Genomic DNA, 23,508 nt, shown 5'->3' with positions numbered 1-23,508 from the left:
CAATTTTACCGGCTTTCAGTTTCCGAACTGACGAGGCAGAGTGAGACGACAGGAAGTGTCTCATGGTCTTGTCTGAGCATCCACAGAGACGTTATCACGTCTTAGAGTGGATTATTTAAAATACAGCTCCCTCATTACTAAGCATATAATCCAAATTAAACGCATATACAAGCAGCTGCCTTTAAAGTCGCATTAAACAATTGATTAAACTCGTTTATTTGAAGGAAGATTACGACTGAGGAATACATGACATACATATGAAAGGACGTGTTTTCTAATTTTATCTGAACGTTATTCTTGGCTAACCACATTCAACATGTTTTTATGAATGCAAACATGGATCTGTTTCTGTATTTTGCCCTACATTTTAAACATATTTCTAAATTGAAAATATAGTATGCCATTGAGTTATTAGAAGTGCTGGCTTTGTCAAAATGGGAATTTTGAATCAATAAGTAATTTGCAGTCTCACTCCCTTCGCTGCCAGCGTCCACTGCTTCGTTCTTGTGCCTGTGCCATATTTAGTTTTCTCGGAGTGCGCAGTGCACAGCCTCTTCTGCCATGGCTCACTGAGCAAATATGACATGAATTGCTTTTGCAGACTCTGTGTGTGTGTGAAGTAGAGTATTGATTTACATGCAGAATCATTTTCTTTTCCCCTTAAATTTCTGGTGGTCAGTGTTGCAAGAATAGGATCCATCATATTTCAAGAATAATGTCAGCATTTTACGCTGCACATTGACGGCGTTTAAAACATAGGGATGTTGTCGTGGTTAAAAAATGCGCCTTTTTTTTTTTTCTTTTTGAATTAAGAATCGTTTGCTCCGAAGTATTTTGTCAGTCATTTTGAGACCAGATGTCACTGTAATAATATTGGAATTTCCCAAAAGCAATTGAGTCATTCTCTCCTCAGTTAGGTAAGAGTATGTAGATGAAGATTAAGATGATCTAAGAATTTGGCATATAACGAATGACAAAGTCGCAAAAGAATGGTAAGCTAAACATAAGAAGAATGTGTTTATACAATGATTTAAACAAAGAGTGTTGGCTGATATTTTATCCATAAAGCTATACAACTCACATTTTACGTTAAATACGTGGTCGCCCAGTGAAGCTGTAACGAGGTACAGTTGGATTTCTTGGAACAAAGCTAAAACAAAGACAACTGTATGTCTTTGAGATTCAAAGAAGCTAAAACAAAGACATCTGTTCTTCTTTGAGTGTCAAAGAAGTATTTTTAATTTTTTTTGGTTAAACATGACCTGGTTAGCTGAGAATCTTCACATAGATTACTTTACACCTTGAATTAAGGGATAGTTCCCAACGAAGACACCGGAAAGGTGTTGGATGGTTAGTTTCTGATTATAAACACCTCCAGGGACGGTATCCTTTTTTAATGTCATGGTAACTTGCCAAAGAAGAAAAATGGAGACCTTATAATGAGTTTTTCTTTTTTTTTCCGCCAGCTACAACTCAGTTTCCTTGGTAACACCAGAAGGATTGAGTAAGACCTGGAACGACACCGTCCCAAATAGTTTAAAAGTGAAGGAAGCGTCCATTATTCCATTAAAAAGGACAAACCTAAGATACGACTTGAGTTTTTGTTCTCGTTCGCTCAGCTCATAGAACTCTTTTGTTCATCTCTGAGCCAAAAGCCATCGTTATACTTACAAGATTCAAAGCCACTTGCACTAATTCTGCTGTGTCTGACTGACCTACAGTGAATCTAATTTGCCACTAGCTAGATATCCGGGCATTGTCCCCAAATCAATATTAAGATTTTCGCTAACAAAGGATAGGCCATATATTTACTCTCTACTGCTGCAGTCTATCCTACATCTTTCAGTTTTACAGTCAGCTCATGTTGTGGTGATCAGAAGATGAGGCGCTAAAGTACTGCACTCAGTGTCAATGACATTTAATTTATTTAAAATGCCAGCTGACGCCAATGCCAAAAGAGTATTGTTGGCCAGACTAGATGTATTGCAACATATGTTAGCTTGTTAATGTCTTGCAATAAACTGTAAATGGAGGCTTTGCTTCTCAGCATCCCTGTTGCTATAAATATTACGTGTGTACATTTACAGTGAACAGATTTTTTCTACTGGAAATATGTAATAGCTAATTGTATTTATATAGTGACGTTCTACGTGTTGGTACTTAAAGAGCCTCACACTCACAATGTCACATTTGCCCACTCTCTCATAAACCTCACTTGTCAGGGTTCTGTGTTTTCCTTCGGGGCACGTTGACATGTGGTCGACATAGTGGGGACATGGGCCAACGCTAACCTTCTGGTTTGTGGTGTATTCACCTTGGACAGCGTGCAGTCAATCAGAAGTGGAGATTCACTTGAATCATACAGTACGTTTACATGTATGTGGGAAAAAAATGAATTATTGCCTTAATGCGACTTTAACTGGACAAATTAAGTGCATGCAAACACGTTACTCCGATTAAAATCGGAGTTCTCCTTTTCAGAAGCTTAATTGGACTTTTAACTGGACTCTTGTTTATTATATTACATAATGGGTCAACCCAGAAATGGAGCCGTGTTAACCCGCTGACATATCGCACATATCGCCACCTAGTGTGGAGGAGTAGAACGTTTTCCCGTTAGTTATCTGTTGCATGTAAACTGGGACAAGGACCGCATTCAGAATTTTGGGCATAGCTCGATTAAACTATGCATGTAAACGCACTAATGGTGTCATTGGTGTTAATTAGAAAAAAGCTCATTCAACGATTTAACAGCTGCAACTAAAAAAAAAAAAAAAAAACATAAGAAGAGGATAATTACTTTGTTTTAATGCAGGCCTTCACTTCACAAGTATTTATTCACCAAGTTGTGTTTTACCCAATAAACCATTTGAGCTCACTTGGGAAAACTGAAGTATAAATGACAAAGGGGCTCCTATTCAACACCCTATTCAACAGTTCAGTGTTCTCTCACTTGGAACAGATCACTCGGATCACCTTATCTATTGTAAGCTGTAGTGCTAACCCATGGGCTTAGAGAAACCTAAAACTCGCCTTTGATAAGAATCAAGGGACGGCCTTCCTTCTGCGCTCCTTTCTCAAACCGTGCCCATTGCCCGCCTTGAGAGAGGGAGGGAAGCGACGTTTGTTTCCCACAGAGGCTGAGTGAACACAGATGGGAGGGCTGCACCCCAACGTCAGAATATCAAAGCAAGTATTCACCTTAAGAGACAGACATGTTCATAAACTTCCCCCGTCCTTCTCAATTTCCACATTATGAAATCAAATGCCTACTGTGAAGTGGTTTGTTACCTTACTTAAAATACAAGCCTTTTTTTTTTTGCTGACAGCACCTGTGTTAAGGAGAGCTGGATTTGTGGCACCGATAAAAGGAGATTGTGGTGGAAAATAAGAAGTTTTAATGCCTTAGATTCCCTGGAAGTTTTCTTTGAAGTCAAGGTTTTTGAAGGCAGACATAGTAATTGTCTCCAGGGGTTCTTGCTCTCTGGTTCAGTGTGTGTGAGAGTTGTAAAAGAAACTACTAAGTATGGGGAGTTTGCTGTGCAGTCGTCTAGTAGTTCTAACACATACATTTTATCCTCAGTAGTGTTCGGTTTTTACTACACCAGAACCAATTTTTATTTAATGTATCTCCTTATTGTTGTGTTAAAGAAAGTGTCCGTTTAAAAAGAAAAAAAAAAGAGAGAAAAGAGAGAGAAAAGGGGGCACGTTGGAAATCTGTTTGTTTCTCAACAGAAGCTTGACTGTGAGCAGAAGAGAGAGCCCTTTTCCTTTTAACGTTCCAGCCGTTCGGCTCGTTGAGTCTAAGAAGCTTTGACTGTTGTGAGGCAGTCTTGTTTTCTTCATGCCTGAGGGCCACCGCAGGAGGTGAAGTCATAAACATGGCTGGGAAAGTGGAACAGGGCTAAGTGAGGAAGTCTGTGTGAATCTCCCCAGCAAAAACACATGACTTCACTACACCTGTCAGCACGAGTGCGGGCTGAACTGGCGGTGGCTTGCTCCTCCTTGCTGCGTGTGGCTCGCTCTTCACCAACTTTGCTTTCGCAGAGATGTATCGTTGCGCTTATGGGGTGCGGGGGCCAAAAATAAATCGTAATACCTCTTGTCTTGTAATAAATTTTAATGGTGAAATGGCGGGCTGGTGACAGCTTGAGGTCATTTGCATGAAGTGAATAATAAAAACCTCGACTGCTGACATGCAGATCTGGTTCTTGAACCAAACACAGAAATACTCTCCAAGTGTTTATAGTTAATATAGTAGATTCAGCCCAAATTCTTCACTCTTGCTTTTAATTGTCACACAACAGGAATTGTTTGGTTGAAACAACTTACATATGTAGCAGCTTTTTGTCAGCACACAGTTGGTTGTATTTTTATGCATTTTAAGTCATTGGAAATGTGTTTTTGCAGGTGAGCGGACGGACACGAGGCAGTAATTGGAAAATCGTGGCCTTGGTGCTGAGCTTCTAATAATGGGACATGTCTCTTGTTGTGTTGAGGATATTAATAATGTAAAAAAAATTCAGGAGCCAGTGTTGGACACTCCTGGATAATTAATGTTCACTCTCCAACTTGACACCAGTTGATTCTGTAGTTGAAGGAATGTGTTAAATTTTTAATCACCAACGTGCAACCCTGCGCCTCATTGAAACGGACCAAGTAAACTCCAGCGCACTGTATGATCCAAAGCTCCTGCGTCGGCACTGCCTCATGATACATGAGATTTTCTTCCAGTTTTAAAAAGGTTGTAAAAAATATATGTATATATATATATATATATAAACCTGGTGCATATTAACATTAATTGCAGTAAGGTTATTTTAGATTGCAATTAATAAAAAGGAACTTGGAGGATCATTAGTATAAAGGCTAAAGCTATGTCTAACTCCCATATTTCCCTAATTAACCAAATGAGTCATTATTTCTATAAAAAGCCCAGAGTGGCCTCTTACAATCCCATGTATTGTATATTATGTGTTTAATTTACTATCATGTGAAACAAAAAACAGCAAATCCACTCAACTGAGAAGCTGAGAATGGGTAATTTCTACTGACAAATATCCATTCCAATTGTATCCTGCTTTATCTATAAGCACTTTAAAAAAAATAACACTAAAGTGAGGTACAGGGAAAAAAACTTAAAGTTAGATATAGATATAATGTATAGAAATATAAATCATTATCAAAACAGTTACTGATTATTTTCTGACAGTTGACCAATCAGTTAATGGACTAATTGTTTCAGCTCTAGTTTAAGTCAGTCCATTATGTACTATAAACATTTTAGGCATATAGACAATTTTTTTTTTAACATTGTTGATTGTAATTACAATTTATAAGTGTGTACCTTTACATTTCTTTTGCAGCCTATACTCAGTTCACTTAAGCTCCTGCGGGGGGCCGCAGGCTACCTTTACATGCACGGTGTTATTTGGTTTCTTGCGGTAGACCAGTAGAGATCTTGTTTTGCGTTAAGCTGTTTACATGAGCCCTTGATACCAGTTTCTTTGTCACCATGAATAAACCAGTTAACAGCTTATTTCTGGCCGCCTGAGCCGACAAACGATGCACCTGGATTTAAACATCTATTGAGTGAACAGTGGGTGACCATCTCTCGTAAATGAAAAAGCTACACGAAGATATTACTAAATATTTTACAAATGGGTGCAAGTCAGAGATGTGAGGGCTGTTTGGTCCAAGTTATACATGCAATTAATTCAGAATTAATTAGTAAATACAGGAATGAGTGAAGGAAAAGAATGACTAGTGTGTGAACTGTAATGGTTGTTGTGGTAAACTTCGTCAGCGCAACGTGTACTTGTACTAATGTCACTTCTTTTCCCTTTAACTTCTGTCCTTACCGTTTCATTCATTCTGATCCTAAGACATCAGGCAACATTCATTTATCCCACATATGGGAAATTACCAGGTCACAGTAGTGGCAAATTAGGTACGAAATGTATACAAAAACAATAAAAGACACTATCAAATTTGAAATAATGTATAAAAATATACAAGAATACACAGCACTCTGACAGGAAGTATATACAGTGTGGGCAGGGAATGTCAAAAATGCTAAAAAATTTGAAATATGTTTGCTAGGCTCAATGAACGTGGACACTGAGGTAATCGGTGCAAGATAGGCAGTGCGAAACAGCAGATTATTGTGCCAAAGAATCTGTAAAATCTGTAAAATCAACACTTCTTTGCCGTGCTTTCATCATTATAAGTTGCGCTGAATGAAACTCAACACTGCCTGCAGATGTTTTACAGTAAATGTGATGTGAAAAGATTATTTCTCCCGGACGGCGTTTAATGTGGAACATATGGAGGAGCGAGTTTGCATTAACGGCGAACCACAGAAGGGAGGAAATAAGAAAACAACTAATGATCCCTCCTAAAATAGGACAGTCATTTTTGTAGATATTAGTCTGTCTTCCATGAAAGCTATAGACTGGTTCAATACAAAGACATTGTAGATCATTGCCAGCTTCGTCGTGTCTTTCCCATAATCTGTAAAGAGTATAGATCAGGGCTCACCAGCTATAATTAGAAAGTCAAACTTTTGTCCAAACATGGGAAGGAAACATTTTCCAACTGCTGCGCTCTGATTCAGAGTTTACTGTGGCCATATTTACATGCACAATATTACATAGAACTGATATGGGCCAAGAGGTTCTGCCCAGCGTCAAATCCGCCAGTACATTTTGCCCAGCTTTGACAACAAAGATGTACCCATGTTTGTTACGAGCTTTGGTCATCGTTTCAAACACTCGCTTGAACAACTCCTTCCTGTCATCTGATGTTTTCCTCATGAGCAGCAAACATGCACAGAAATGACTGTATTTATGCCAAATGGAGCGGAGCTATCAGATCAAGTTTTTATATGGTTATCAAGTAATAAATCCAATTGAAACTTCCTTCCGATTGTCCCAGATCGGTCCCGGATCCCATTGAGGTGGTTACATGAATGGTCAAATTAAATGGACTTTATTGGCCGTGCACATATGTACACATACAAGGAATTTGTTCTCGACATTTAACACGTCCATTTGTTTTTGATGGTTACAGCCCATCTGTGTTGGCAATGCTCTAAAAGAACTAAAAAAAAACTAAAAAAAGAACAGATTCGACAGATTTAATCCGATAAAGATCTTATTATAAACTAAGTAAACAACTCTAATCTTACCAAACATTCAGTTTCAATTATCTGTACCAAAAAAAACGTCTTTGAACTCACTACGTTTAGTCATGTGTGCGCAAGCGCGTTGTCTTTGCACGTCTGCGCCGTCTGTGTGTTTCTGTGCTGCGCATTGACGGAAAAACAAATAATGCACTGTGTGCGTGCAAGAAGCTGAAAAGCAGTTACAGTACACGTTTCCTGAGGGCAGCTGCGTTTGTTGGAGGGTTAATGAATGCCAGAAACAGGCTTGTGTTGTTTAGGGAACACGATGCATTAAAGACCCCGATTGGCGAACGATTGCTGTTGCATACAGTTCCCAACAACACCCTTTCACCTCCCACATGTAGCTCGTAGCCCAGAGACAACCCATCTGTTTCTCCATTCCCAGGGTGAAACCAGCCTTGACAGAACTGGCTAAACCGTATTTCAATAGTGCCCTTTTTCGAGAAGACAGAGTTGGTTTTGTGTGGTTCCCTATCTGTCAAAATCTCTGCCTCTGTGTTTCTCCCTCACCTTATACTCCTATTATCAATCTTTCTCGTCGAAACGTATTCCTCATTTTTACTCACTAGATCTCCCCATCTCCCTCCGTTCTTGCCCCCCCCCCCCCCTCTTATTCCACCCTCCTCATTTTTAAAAGCCACATGCTCCCAGCCCGTCTGGCTCAGTTGCACCCTGCCAATGAAGGGCTTTTTATTGGGCTGAGATTGAGTGCAGCCAAGCAGGGCCTGGCTAGGGCTGAGGCTGGGGCCAGCCTCACAGCCCACCCCTCCCCCACCACCCACCCCCCCCCACCTTCCCCTTGCCTGCACAGCCTACTCCACATGCCTGTTCTGGTCTGGCCCTGTCGCCCAGAAGGAGATTACTTGTCTCTGCTGCCCTTAATTGCCGACAGCAGCTGAAAAGAGCCAGAGAGAGAGACATTGTAGAGAGAGAAGAGGGAACAGTGTTGGCTTGTTGAGCTGTTACTTGACAAGCTTGGACTCAAAGGTTTGTGTTCCTGCTGTCAAGCGCTGGCTCCGTTTTAGTTGGTTGTTATGAAGATGGATGTTGTTTTCATCAAATGCTGATCATAACTCTCAGTATTTGGACTGTTCCGAGCTAATAGTACAAGGACAAAGATCGCAGATGATCAATGGAGGAAGGAAAGCCGATGAAATACGCCCATGAAGTGCATCCTTCTCATGGATGTTTGATAAGAGCAGTGGGGGTCACTGTGCCCTCTCCCCGCCATTCTTCATAGCCAGCGGCTTCCTTCCAGCAGCCTGTGCCCCGCTGTCCCTTTTGCCTTTTTTTTTTTTTTTTCCAATGAACTTGTGAATTTTTCATTAATACAGTTGGTTATTGTTGTTGAATCCCCCCCCTGCCTTGAACGCATCAAATTAAATAGTGTGCGGTCTGAAGAGGCTGTAGATGCTGCATGAATTTTTTTCACCTCTCCCCTTTTTCTCCCTGTTTAGCATTTCTCGTGTGCCGGTCTTCATTCAGCTGGGCTCTCGTTAAATGTTTTCAATCCATATTTGCAGCACGTTGCTGGCTTAACTCCCACACATCTTGCTTCAGCATGTTTTTTATGGCAGCGCAGGATAAAAAGATGCTTCGGTTTAAAAAGTTTGGCCTCGTATTTCTCGTCCTTAGGCAGGAGGATCTGATTAAACATGAAATATTCTTAGGAAGAGAATAGTTTAATGTTTTTTTGGTAATTATCCCTTTACCCAGAATGCCCTGAACTGTGAGCATGACCAACCATATTAACAGAATGACACACGAACTAACTAGAGTCACATGACAGACATTGTCACCCACCGTGTTTTCACGTAGATTCGCGCAATTTCTTAATTCAACATCCGTGTTTCATAACAAGCTCAACTGGTCCACTCTGCCCGCCTGTGTTAGATCCTTCCTGATGAATATGGAGAGCTTTAGAAACCCTCCTTGTCACACAACCACAATGTTTCGTGCCCTTTTGATTAACGTGGAATGGAAACAATTAGGTGGGGGAGGTAGTGAGGCAAAGCAGCGCATTCAACAGCTTTAAATGCTAATTAGCTAATGGAGGATGAAAGAGCAGGCAACTGGCAGGGTCTCACATGAGCACACTCAAGCTCTGGCTACAGCTATGCTCGTTTCATCCGAATTCAGCAAGACCACCACCATTTTGTTTTTCTTGAGTGCCACTGACAATACAGCCATCTTGTGCAGGGACAGATTTTTTGGTAATGATCTCAAATGAGGCTGAAATAATCTTTTCAGGAAGTGCCTCGTGTTGCCTTCCTCCCTTTGAGACGTGTCTGTGCTCCAGTCTCTTCTTTTTACTTACGGCGTTTTTCTCTTTCCAGCACTTCTCATAGTGGTATATATATATATATATATATATCATAGGTACATTGAAGTTCAACAAAAAATAGACAGATACTGTTGAGGTAAAAGTGTTTTGATGTGAAGGAAGAGGAAAATTTATTTTGTCGTTTGAGTTCCATGGATGCTCCTCCTCTCTGAATGTAATGTCAAACTGTGTCTTCCACTTAATTCTTCATACAGTACATGATACGTTTTGCCGGATATTTATTTATTATTTGAAAATCTGAATGTATGCAGAGGTTGTGCTGTTTGTAAGAGACTTTAAAGCACTTCAGTTGGAAAAGAAAATAATTTCTTTCACTCACTTTCATAATATTTTATTATTTATGAAACTGTTTAATTAATCAGTTAATTTGGAAACATTCAGTCTAAACTAGGATGGAAATCTTACTAGACCTAGCAAGATTGCAGCTGCAACTTTAAACGTAAACGGGATAATGTACAGGTATGTTTGATTTGAACACTTCTATTTGTTATGGAACTATCTCTGGTCCCCACTGCCCCAGCAGGATGATGTATGTGTAGAGTATGAGTCGATAACCATTTGCTAATTTCTCTGCTCAAAATATGGCAAGTTTCTCCGTCACCGCTTTCAAGTTTTGACCTTTGGAATAATGATATACATCGTTACTAAATAGGTCTGAATGAGCCTAAGCCCCCTTTTAAAAATAAACTGCTTCACCTGGGGCGTACGTAGCCTACGCCGGTATCTGGCTCACTCTGTAAAAAACACCTCCCCAACACTAGTGGGCGCTGTGTCTTTTTTGACAGCCGGGTTAATTTTTGTTTCCACTTCCTGCTTCACTTTCAACAATGACGACTAAAAATTTAACGAAATTTTGCCAAAGACAGGTCGTACAAGTGCGTTCCTCCTTTATTGATCCAAAATAATCAATTTTAAAACTGCGGAGCCTGGAAGAGTAAACCACGCATCAGCGATTTGTCTTTATCTACACAACTAATAGCACAGATTAGATATATGCTAACCGGTTTTGATCTTTTCATGGCGATGTATTAAATCTTCAAAATGACTTTTCTGAACTCACAACCTCCACCTTTTATAACCCCGTATGAATCAAAGATGGTTTTGTTCGGTGACGGCCGGGGGAATTTTCTAACTGGAAAACCTAATTTAATTGGGATCACTGTGCCATTTGAAACAGGAAGGAGTTATCACTGGCCTCCTCCCGCATCCCCGACCAGTGTCTAACTGCTCTGTTTACATATTTTATCTCTCGCGGGCGTATTGGACTCAAGTCGACATGGACTTTAATCTGAAATAAGCACCTCTATCATCTCTCCCCAGTTTGTCGAGGACCATGCAGATGGGTTGCAGACTCTGTTGATTTCCTTTAAAAGCCCCAAATTTGTCACAACCTTCAGTGCTCCTTTGAGGCAGAGATAGAGAGGCTCTGAATAAGCGGGAGAGGAGGTGTGTGTGTGTGTGCGTGCGTGCGTGCGTGGGGGGGGGGATGCTGTCATGAAAAGAGCCGCTTCCTGGCTGGCTAGATGCAATCATGGGCACTATCTGATAGCGCTGGAGGAAATTGGATGAGCTGAGAGCTGTTGGCTGCCAGTGATGGGAAAGATGACTCCTTTGTCACTGTGTCAGTCAATTCCCTACTCTCACCTGAGAGACCAATCAATAACACAGGGAGAGAGAGGTTTTGTCTTGTCTCTGGGCCCCTCCATGCTTTGGGCTACTGTCAATTATGTGCTGTAAAACATCCTCTACTTCATAGGAATGTGGTACGGCATGCTCCCCTCCCCCATATGCACTATGCACATAATATTCTATCTGTGTGATGCATTTATGTAGATTTAAAAGGACGACGTTAATAAATGAACGCATTTTTAAATATTGTACGCTGTAGTCTCTGTTCTTTACTCTGTGTTGTGCGTTTGACGGCATCTGAAGAAATTTGGACATCTCGCATTTTGGTGTCGGTGGCTATATGTTTTATGTCATCTTTTACTGCACATGAGCGGTGCAGCTGCTCTCATTAGCAACTGCATCATTAGCTGTGCAATTACAGTGCGTAAGACCCAGAGAGACTCATAACTATCAGTTGCTGTCAGGCACATAGTGTTACATCAGGCGCGGAGGACATCCGGCACGATGTAGGCGTATAAACAGACACTCGCTGAATGATTCATAACCATGCTACGATGATGAGCTTTAACATATTTTCTGCGCACAATAAGGGCGCGCTGGTCCTGTGTAAGATGACGCTAAACCGGTCTTTTTATCATCCCTTTTCCTCCCTCCCCCAAACACCCTTGCAGTTCCCCGGTACCTGTGAGGAGTCGTCCTCTCCATTCGTCTTCATCTGCACCAACCCCCAGGAGCTGCTGGTGAAATTCCCCATGAAAGGGAAGCACAAGATCTGTAAGTCCTCCTTCTTTCATGTCAGAGGAAGTGGAGTGGATGAAATTAGCCTGAGCCAAGTATTTCTTTCTTTCTTTCTTTTTTTTTCTGCTTTCTCCTCTGCTTTTTATGCGCTTGTGCGCATACATAAATAGATATGTGAAAGACTGATAATGCTAGGCACAGTTCCTGATTACAATATTTTCATTAATAAAACAGAAGTTGGCGCACAAACACAGTGCGCTAACGCACACACACACACACACACACACACGTACAGATTCTCTCTAAGAGCCATCTGTAAAGACAGGATTTTGCTGTCAGGTTGCCTGGGGGACAAGAAAGGCCTGGATGTGCAGTGCTGTTGCTGTATTGTGTGATTTATAATAGAACTCAAACACATTTTCCCTCTGCTGCCATAGCTGCTGCTGCAAAATGATGTACCTGCAAGCTCTTTTGTTAATATTTCAAAACCCTCTAAAGACTTGAGAGGATTGTTTATGCAGCTGTGCTTCTTTCAGATCTTTTCGGATCGATGGAGAATTCTTTTTGAGAGGCTCAAGGTAAAATGTAGCAGGAGCCGTGTCCTTTTTCTTAAAACTAAACTGGATATAATGGCCTTTTTACTTTTTTTTCGAGAAGATGATGAACAGTTCCTCAAGGTTTAGCTCGGACTCGAGCAAAGTCATAATAAATGTGTGAAAATGGGTGTCGGCATGTCTTGAAGAATGGTTACTGATATGGGGCGTTGTGATATTAGAAGTCTCTGTTATAGTCTTTTTAATAGAAACGTTAAACTTTCCTGCCACGCTGCTTGCGAAGTGAAAAATCGGGGCTGCTGCCGTATGCCTGCGCTTTTATTTTCACTTTAAAATGGTCTTAAATTGATGATCTTGAATAAAAAGCTGAAGCTGGTAAAAGCTGCTGACACGTTTTTATAGGCTTGCTGTCGTAGGCACAGATTGCTGTGGGGAAATCTCTACCTGCATTATTTAATCTGACAGTCGCGTGTGGCTCATGAATCAGCAGTTTACTATTTTATTGGTGGACAAATAGATACGGCTTTGTTAAAGTCGCCTATCCTAAATTATTGACTGCCATAGATTTTTATGTTTATTATTAATGCCGGCCGTGGAGGGTTGGATATGTCAGAAATAGAACAGAAGAGGAATTTAATCAACTTAATTGACAAGATTAGAGAGGTCATTCAGTTGGAGGAAATGTGCAGAATGGACCTGCTTTCATCAGTGTTTCCCCTTAACCATTCCAGCTTCATTCCTCCTTTTAAATAACTGTTTGAACTTGTCTTTTTGCTATTTCATGACACCGGATGTTTACACAAAAAGAATGTATTTATTGCAACCAGAGGGTGAAAGGATCAGGTCAAATGTTATCACGGTTAATCGGTTCTCATAATTTCCTGTTGAATAGATTAGCAATGCTCTGTCCAGTTGAAAATGCCCTACCAATCGGGCCAGGCAGCTTTGATTGTGACGGTTACATGAGGTATGTTGTTTTTGTGCTGATTGGATTCTCCATGATATACATCAACTCTGTCTCACAAAAAAGAGAAACAGTTGAAACACACGTTTTTAGTCTGTGGTTTTATTTCCATGACATTACATTTTTTGCTAAACATAAAGAAATCATGCCTGAAGCAGCTTGCCTTTATCCACAAAATCAATAGGATTTTGCATGTCGTGCCATAACACGCTGCCGCTGTTCCATCTCTGGCTCTGACATAGTTAATTTGTCGTAACTTTTCTCACCGAGCACCATAATTTACTCGCCATTTAGTAGCGATATCCCTCCCTTAACATAAATCACATTCAAAAAATAAAGAGTTATTATGCACATCTTCCAATAAAACTGGCTGTTTGTTTATGACCCATATCAAACCTAGAGTAGTGGTGTTTTGTTGGAGTAGTAAACATGTCCTATTGTATTTTATCTCCATTCTGTGCATGTGTACAGTTTGGCACTGATCACAAAAAGCTTGGGAGTTTCAATTGGTTATCTTGACCCACATGGACCTTAACAGTTCGGCCTGACTCATTCTTCTGTCACCAGCTACCTTTTCACCATCTCACCCTCTTGCTCTCTCGGCCCCCTCTTCCACCTCAATTCCCACAGCATCTCACGGGTCAAGGCATTGCCGCTCATCTTACTCGGGAGTGGGGGGTGGGGGTGGGTGGGGGTGGGTGGGGGGGGGCTCCTGTAGCAGCTTTCGCTGACAAGATGTGCTTGTCACCGGCATTGTCAACCATCTCACGCCTCATCACGGAATGGACAGTTCAGTGCTTTTCCTCCCGCCGCAGTCGATAGTTTGTTATATAATCATAACAATTATTGTGTTTCCATGTGGGTCTTAATCTTAAACTTGTCAGCGGTTTGTTTTGCTCGATGTAAAAATTGCGCCGTGTTGCTGAGATTCATCGTTTCATTAACTTAAATTGTGCAATCATGTGGTGGAAAATGGGAGCCTTGATAAATATTAGCTGCTGCATAACCCAAAACAACAAGCCTTCACTCTACAGATTATCACTTTATCAAGAATTAATTGCTGACATTTTCTGCCAGCACCTGCAGGTTCTTATCAGAGTATGCAGCATGTGCATTGCTAACACTTTAAACATATTGTGGTTACAGCGATAGTGCCTTCCCATTAGAGAAGCAAAAATTAGCTTTAACCTGCAGCTTACGAAACATTAAATGTCATTCAGCTTCAGAGGAAAAGATTTTGGCCTTAAGCTTCATTTATGATTTTCTCCATCAGCCACTTGTAGTTCCAGTTGTTTATCATCTCTGTCCTTAGAAATAAGCAGCGACTTGCATTCTGCATGAATTATTACACGATCAACTCTAGCTGGTTGATTGTGTACCTTTCTGTAGCGCCTGCAAACATTTAATGATGTTTTAACTTGTGATTTTCTCATTGCGTGCTACAGCTGGAAGCTTAAATGATGGGAAGCGCCAGCACGAACACAAGCATTGAACATTATTGGATGCGTTTGTCAATTGTGAAATAACCTAATAGTTCCTCTGACTCCGGCCAAATGACTTTATGGAAAATATTCGAGGGAATGGTAGATGCAAACTCAAATTGAGCAGTCATTATCCCATGGAGAGGTCTGTGACATTTAAAACGACATGCGGCCAAGGCTAACTCATGTAATAAGGTATGTGCATTATGGTTTATGGTCACTGTGAACATTTGCGTCTGTGTGTGTGGAAGCTGGAGGTCACTCTTCTGTTGAAAGCTATTTGGCTCTCTGGCATAAACCCACATTTGCCTTTACCATTCCTTATAGCTGTCCTTCACTCCCCCCACATTTTAAATAGCCTGTTATGGTCTGTATGAAGTCGCAATGAAAAACACACTCAGCTAGAAAAGAAAAACCTAACCATGCACCGTTGTACTTGCCGTGCTGAAACTTTGTGCCAAGCTCTGTAGCGCTAATATAAAATGCCAGGTCCTTGTAAAAGACAACAGCATAAAATTACCCAATTGTAAAGAGGCAAGCAGTACAGCAAACACTAAATTATATAAAAGTCAATTATAATCCTCAGCAGGCTGTAACAACTCACTGCATTTCAACATGATGAAATAATAAGACAGGTCACAGTGGACAGTTCATTATTTTGAGGCATGCAGGGATCTGTGGGTTCCTTTCTAAACCTGAAACCAGCTGGATGGATCACAGCGAGCCTCCGGACAATATTCATTTCATAACTTGTATCTTGACAGAGCTGAAAAATATCATGAAGTCTGGTAGAGATATGAACTTAGACCATTATAATCACATCAGTCTGGTTGTTTGGGGAGGTAGTTTGTCCCCTTTGTTTTCACACCAGCATCATTTAGCCCATCTGAATAGAAACATAGTGTGTATGACCCTTCAGTTTGGTCTATTAAGACGGGCATGCGTACACCAAAAACAACCGCACAAACGCTGAGAGGAGGTGGTGATCCAGACCTGGAACCAGCCTAACTACCAGATGTGTTCTGCAGGTTTGAGCCACATATGTCAGAAAAATAAGTGCAGTAAATATTCCAGCTGTTTTTTTTTCTGTTGCATTTCCATTCGCTTCCAGTTTTATGTGTGAAAAGAAACCAAACTGATTTGAACCAGATCAAAGAATCTATAGGTGAGAGGCTGTGCTTTGCACCAAAAAATCTGCTGATTTATTAAGGCTTAACTTTGCGTTCTTCTCGGACATCATGCCTAAAATCACCGCAACACACAATAATGAAGCTTGAAGTCTGCATACCCAGTGTGAAGTTCCACAAGTGAATCAGAGGCCTTGTTTAAAGAGTGCTCAACCAGAAAGAAGAAAATAAATAAATCTCTTGTACAAGCACTCCTGTACTCAACTGACTAAAGCAGTGAATTAGTCAAAGAAGTGCAACACTCAAGGATCAGTCTACAGATTTCGGAATATGGTTCATTAGCTTTAGGCATTAATCCCTTTTGTTCCATCTTGCATTCATTTGCTGGCTTCAAAGAAGCGTTGGCAGATCGTGCTGAAAATTATTCCAAGATATAAACAATCACTTCTGTGGTGTGTGTTTGTTCCATAGGGATTCGTGGACTTTCATCCAACATGCGATAACACCAAGAAAAATACATTTGGCCATGAGCTCAACATGTAAATGAGTCCCCAACAATGTATAATGGCACGCAGTACTTATCACAGAAAGCATAAAAGGAAAAGAAGTAATTGGCACCAATAAGATAAACACAAAGCTTTGAAAGAAAAAAAAGTACTTCATAGTTCTTCATTCAGTCTGAGGCTGAATATATACCACTTGTGATGTAACATATGAACACTGCGAGTGAGTGTTGCCTTATCTTTTCTTTCTAGATTAGTCTCACTGATGGCTCTCCAGCTGATACCAAAGCTGTGTCCTACAAGAAAGGAAGTCATGGTTATAATTACTAAGATGAGAAATTCAGCTTCGGCAGCAGGTCATGATGAGATCTCGTTATCTCGAGCGGTGGAAGTCACTGACATATGTAATCTCAAAATCACTGGAGACCGCAGTTTTTTAAATGAACTCAAGGTTGATGGAGTAGCTCTAGTGCCTTAAGCTTCCAATCAACAAAACTTCACCTATTTATTCTTTAGAAGCTATTAAGTTCATACAGTGATTAAAAACATGCATATTTTGGCCTATTTACACAGGTATTTCATAATATTTTTTGTGTGTACTTGTAGTTTGTTGGGCATTAATGGAAGTACATACTATTGAATGATAGAAAGCTATCTCTGATTAGGATACATTTAAAGACAGGACTGAGTTTTTATCTTTAAAGGTGTATACAAGCTGTATACAAGCTGTATTGACACTTTATTAGGTACACCTGTTCAATTGCTTGTTAACACAAATAGCTTATCAGCCAATGACATGGCTGCAATTCAATGTAGTTAGGCATGTAGAGTTGATCCTAAAGTGAAATACTCTTGTAATCTTGTCCATCGGCAGCCACTGGCTACTCTTAGCAGCTAGCACTCTGAAAACTGAAATGACTGATGCGCACAAAGCAGGAGAGGGCTATAATGAGACAGCAAAGTGTTTTCAGATAGCCGTGTCCTCAGTTTATAATGTAATTAAGACGGAAGGGTGGCAGTCACATCGAGGTCTCGAACACAAGAAACCTTTCAGAGAGAGCCGCTCGCAGTTGCAGTTCTACTACCTGCACAAATATGAACTTCATCACAAGAAAATGTGCCCTGCTTCCTCACCACAAAATTCACCGTAAGAAGTTTGCAATCTATCATCTAAACGGCTCTGATGCATTTTGGAAGCAAAACCTGGGATGAATTTAAAACAGAACCTTTTGGCTGCAATGAGCAAAGGTATGTTTGAAGAAAAAAAAAAAAAAAACAGTTCTCCAACAGTTGGGTGGATCAATCATGCTTTGGACTTGCGGTTGCAGTCAGTGGCACATGGAACATTTCACTGGTAGAGGGAAGAATGGATTCAATTATATACCGGCAAATTCTGGCAGCAAACAACAGATACTCTGTTTAAAAAAAAGAAAAGAAACTTGAAGATGAAAAATTGACCTTTTCTGCAGCGAGATAATGATCCTAAACAGACCACAAAACCCACAATGAACTACCTAAAGAGGCGCAAGGTTTTCCATCGTCCTGATAGGCCCCGGACATAAACATCAAAATATGCTGATTGACCCCAAAAGAGCAGCGAGATTATAGAGAAGCTTTTTGCAAAGCAGAATGGGCACAAAATCCACCAAACCAGAATCGAATGACTTTTAGTTGGCGACAAAAAGTATTTACAAGCTGTAATACTTGGTGCCAAAGGGGCACTAAACACAAACTTCTGCTCTGGGTTTGTTATTTAGAAAACGATTGTAGTTAAATTAAGTGAATCTTGCTTAAAATTTGGACAAGCAAACAAACCAACTGATATCCAAAAATGAGCTTTTACTCCATTAGCTCTTCACAGCTGTAGAAATCGTGAACAGAAGTGGTAAGATTTTTGCATAGCATGAGAAATGTAATCCTCCTCAACAGCTGGCCTTACAAATTAAATGACTCGATCCTGATGCTTCCTGTCCATTTCTCATTTCTTGTGAACTCGGTCAGTGTGCTGCCTGGTCTGTGTTCATCATGTGCGATTACATGCTTGTTCAAATGTTCACTCATTCTTGAATCAGTCCTCAATGTTACCACGGGCACTCGTGGTTACTGGTGGTCACAGGAAGTGGATTTCACTGCTGCAGCAGACAGTCTTTAAGCAGCTACTTTATCAGAAATACCAGTGAAGACAAATGTTTACAGTGCAGCCAAACAAAACATCGATATTGTAATGAAGCTGCTACGTTTAACAGTGACGTCATTTCCGCACAAACGCCATGGGATGCGATTAGAAGTGGATTCTGTTGTTGTAGGGTCTAATTCTGCACATAATAGTAACCTTGGCAGCTCATTCTTGTGTTGCTATGACCTGGACTATATTAAAACAGTATGTTGACATGAGTTGTGAAAATGACCATGCTTCGTTTTTGATATTTTAATGCTAATTGTGATGTCAGAAACATTGTACACCATGGGACGTCTTATTATTTCATACAACTCTTGATAAAGCATTTAGATAGAACATCATACTGCGCCATTATCAGTAAACACACAGTACATTAATAACCCAAACATTTAGCCAAGAACATAAAATAATCTGTGACGGTTGTTAAAAATGCTAAAGGCTCTCTTAGCACTAGTGTTGTATTTTCTCTTCAGGGCTGCTGTAGAAATATGACGAACTCCTTTTGAGAATACCTGCTTCTTCTGTAGATATTACAGGTTTACTCTTAACGCTGCCTTCACTTGAAACCTGTCAACTTGTGTTTACGTTGTTTGCACAATACCCTTGACGTTCAAGTGGTGGTGGTGGTAAGAACACCGCTGATAGGGAGCTGATGGCCTCTGGAAGCGACTGAGGCTAACTGTTAGCAAGCTAGCAACTGTGTTACTTCATGTAAACCAATCAGGCATAACATTATGACCACCTTCCCAATATTGTGTTGGTATTTCTTGTGCCTCCAAAACAGTTGTGACTCATCAGAGAACGGACATGGGCCTTCTGAGGGTTTAGTGGGTTGAGCCAAAGGAGCCTTTTTGGATCAGGTTTGTTCCGGTGCATCCCACAGATACTTGATCAGTTTAGAGAATTTTGAGGCCATGTCAACACTCATGTTATTTTTGTGTTGTCCCTAAAGCATTTTTGTGTAAGTAGCATCAACATGAATGCCAGTGGTCAATGTTATTGACTTCTCCCATTAGTGGTCATAATGGTATGCCTGATCGGTGTAGTGAGTAACATAGAATATCAGTATTTCTCCCATAAAACTACTAAGAAACCCCCATACAACTAAATTGTACTGTAATTACTTACCATTTACTTCCAGCATATCTGAGAAGAGACTTACAAGGTTGTGAATACCACAAGACAGAGCTGTTCATGGACGCATCTCATAAAAAGAGTAAACATTTAAAGACATCATAAGCCTCAGTGGCAACAAAAAAAAATTCTTATTCTCATTTTCAGTGTATATACACTAATGAAAACAGAATTACGGCTAGATTGCATTAGATTGCATCTCTGTTAGTAGACTCCTCCATTTACTGCTCGTATTCAGTTACTGAATGACACTGGGGCTCCATATTAACATATCCATAACCCTACCACCGCACACAGGCACATAAAGCAGCCGCACAAATTGTAACTTATTCACCGGTAGCTACTGCGCGCTTGTCTTGATTTGTCTCCGGCGTGCGCTGTTAAAAATACAGACCACTGCCATCCAGTACAGTTCACATTAAGCACACTTATGGGAATTGCTTAAAGGAAGGATTCTATATTTACTTGTTCCTGTGTAACAGCCATGTGACCGGAGACTCGTGAGTATACATCACGAACAGATGATTCTATGTATTTGTTTCTTCCGCCTTAAACATCACATCCCTTGTTCACATAGCATTTCTATCCCCTCTTTGCGACGCGATTTGCATTTTCTTCGCATACATTATTGAGCTGTTGCAATATGTATGGCTTTTATCCCTCTGGTGGCAGCACACATTGAAATAAGACCATATATTCCCAGGGAAAATATTGCTGCAGGATTGTGCTCCACTAACCATCCACTGCGCCGTTCCCTTTTGATTACCTCTTTTGTTTTATGTGTGAAATCACCGCACCATGAGATTGCAAATAGAGGAAGCCAATTATGTTACAAATGTCCACCTTTTCCCCTGAGGTGGTCATGTTTTTTCCCTACCCTATGCTCTTCTTCTGTCATCCACTGCTGGGTGACGGAAAGAGGTTAGAGCGACGGAAGTCCTTTTTTTTTGGTTATTTATTCATGGATTTTCCATTTAATATTCATGCCTGTTTCTGGACTATCTGGGTGCGGAAGAGAATTTGCTGCCTCGGAGGCGGCAGGGGCCAAAAAATCAGGTTTCAGCTCCAATGAGCCCAGCGGATGAAGGGAAAAGAGAGAGCAATGGAGAGGGAATGAGAGAGTGGGGTTTCATGTGTTCTCTAGTAAATGAGAGGCAGGCCTTGAAGGTGACAGGCTGTGTTTATTACTGATCTGTCAGCCGGTTAATGGGGAGAGGAGAGGAGAAGAGAGAGGAGAGAGCTGAGCACACAGGCATGGGAGCCAGAGAGAGCCCCAAGCAATAAACTTTGCCATACCAGATCTGCTTTCTTTACAGGTTCAGTGACAACACACACTGCATGCTAAATTAAGACTTGTAAAAACAGACAGTATTGTGTTGTACTGTATTGAAATTGGTGGTTTTTCTGGGAGAAAAAACATTGACAGAAAGCAGGTCCAGTGGCATGCAGTACTGTTTCACTTTCTTAAGCCAAAATAATACTTTTCACATCCAGATTTCTGTGAAAGTGTTGTCCCTTGCCAAAGATGTCATGTCTGTGTATGCAGACTTTCAGTTCTGTGCGAAGTTTTCTGGATTCATTTGCATGAAATATCAGAAAAACGCGATCATAGTTTAAACTACACATCTGTGTCTCTTTTGGACTAAATACATGTCAAAATACATTTTTATCCCAAATGCAGCCTTAGTAGATAAAAACTTGACTGCTTTCCACTATCTTCAGAACAGTTGTATTATGTTGGCATTAATTGCTACATGTTCATTGAGGGAAATATGTAACAGATGGCGATAACATGCGGTGGGAAGATGGAGCAACACAAAATCAATTAAACTCCATGTGTTGGTTCATTGTGGACAAAATCTGACTTTAAAATGGACTATTTTAATTCATTTTTTTATATTTTTTCACTGTGCAATAATGAGAAAATCGTCGATTGATTATTGTTTATTAATATTTACATAATAAAGACACTTATTCGACATATATTTCTATTCAACATCTATAGTCCTCTGCATATTTTCTTTATTCTATTTTTATTGTTTATTGTGGCTATGTGACCAGCATGGCTTCTTTTTTCCTTATCTGCACCTGTGATTGCTCTCGTTTGTGCAACATTGGACTGGTTTTCCCTTCCCCCTCCATCCCCCATAGCTAAGGTACATCAATGGATGCTGCTAGCTGCTAACCCAGGTCACAAAGATATTTGGCTAATTGCAGACACCTAGTGAAAAAGAAAGTGACTACTTTTTATGCTTATTAGGATCCAGACACATAGGATTGTTCAAGGATGTTGTGCTTCCAGCCTGCACCCTTGACTGTGTGTTGTATTCTTCCCTCTCAAACCAAAGCACTAAAGGCAGAAAAAGCCCAAAAAATAACTTAAAGAAAAAGAAAAAAACAACATTGCATGAAAATTGCATGAGTTTTTTGTCGCTTTATCCTCATGTTTGCCTCACTGCCTTGTTGGATTTATATTGTGTAGTCGATCTTTTTGCAGGATTCAAACATGTCTTTATATTTTTTTGAAATTAACATTTCTCAGACTGTGGAGACTTGACGGAGACATGCTTTGCCTGAAAGCTTTGTAGTATTTGATTGCACTTGAGCTCAGAGGTTTTATCAGCTGCCCTTGGTAATGAAACCTCCCGGCTTTCCGTCTCACTGACGGGTGAAAAGGCTGTGTAAAGAAATTGCTCTTCGCCGCAGCAATAGATTTGTCTTTCCTTATCTGAACTGGGCATTGTTGCCTTTATCAGTCACCATTACCAAATCCATATCAATCAGTATTTGACGTGCCACTGCTTTTGTTTAGTGTCACGTTTACGGCGTGAATGGCACATTTGATTTAGTTACTATTTAATGTAACGCAATTGTTATTTTAATCTGTAAAACAAATATTTCATTGTTTCGTGGAAATAAATGTGTGGACACATCACATTCAGCTCTGGTTTTACAGATAGGTGTTGATAAATGAAGGCATTCGTGAATATAGTGCAGGACTGTGAACGCACTGTGTTCTTTGCTGAGATATAGATTTATTTTTCTGGTGATGCCTGACAGGTTTTTACTGCTGGTATAGTGAACATGGATTAAGGAGAGTAATGATTCTTTCTTGTGCACTCGGTGGATTAAAAAAATGATTTTCATTTTTTTTCCCGAGAGAAAAGAAATACAAGAACATGCAGCCTTGGGTTATAAGACACCTTGATATGTGAGCCTGTGGTTACGACATTGGAAGTTGTCTAAACAGAATCCTCTGCATTCAGGTGCTACAAACAAAGAGACTAGCAAGAAGTAAGTTTAGTTGGACAAGAGGTGACCTGCCTGAGGTGATGACAGATGAGTGATTAATAGGGTTGATATTGACACAGAAATCCCCAAATTTTAATTGCAAGAAATGTGAACCTAGCTGGAGCAGTGGCAGAGCTAATGGCACTTTATTTTCACTGCAAAGGCAAAAAAAGCTAGTTCGCAGTAATCTATAATGTACTCCTTTAGTCTAAAACAACTAAACTACTACTACTACTGAATTGTAACCATAGAGCTCCGGACGCCACGTGACTTTTTTTTGTTGACGCTGCCATATTGGCAGGAAAACAGCTTTCAAATGACCAGTACAAGGCAAAACTCAACAGATAGACATATCAGACGCATCACGGACTCTTATCA

General features: G+C 40.4%; 1 protein-coding gene across 1 annotated transcript in view; it reads left to right on the top strand.

Annotated features, from left to right (window-relative positions):
• The window catches only part of trip4 (thyroid hormone receptor interactor 4), a 76,335-nt gene that overhangs the window by 13,422 nt on the left and 39,405 nt on the right, over positions 1-23,508 (top strand). The window contains exon 12 of the mRNA XM_047581481.1: positions 11,831-11,933. Coding sequence (XP_047437437.1) covers positions 11,831-11,933 — 103 coding nt within the window. The remainder of the gene's footprint in view (positions 1-11,830; positions 11,934-23,508) is intronic.

The sequence above is a fragment of the Mugil cephalus genome, chromosome 3 (genome assembly GCF_022458985.1).
Source record: "Mugil cephalus isolate CIBA_MC_2020 chromosome 3, CIBA_Mcephalus_1.1, whole genome shotgun sequence".
NCBI classification, from domain to species: Eukaryota; Metazoa; Chordata; class Actinopteri; order Mugiliformes; family Mugilidae; genus Mugil; species Mugil cephalus.
Note: the sequence above shows the minus strand (reverse complement) of the source record. Positions and strands in the feature narration are given on the sequence as shown.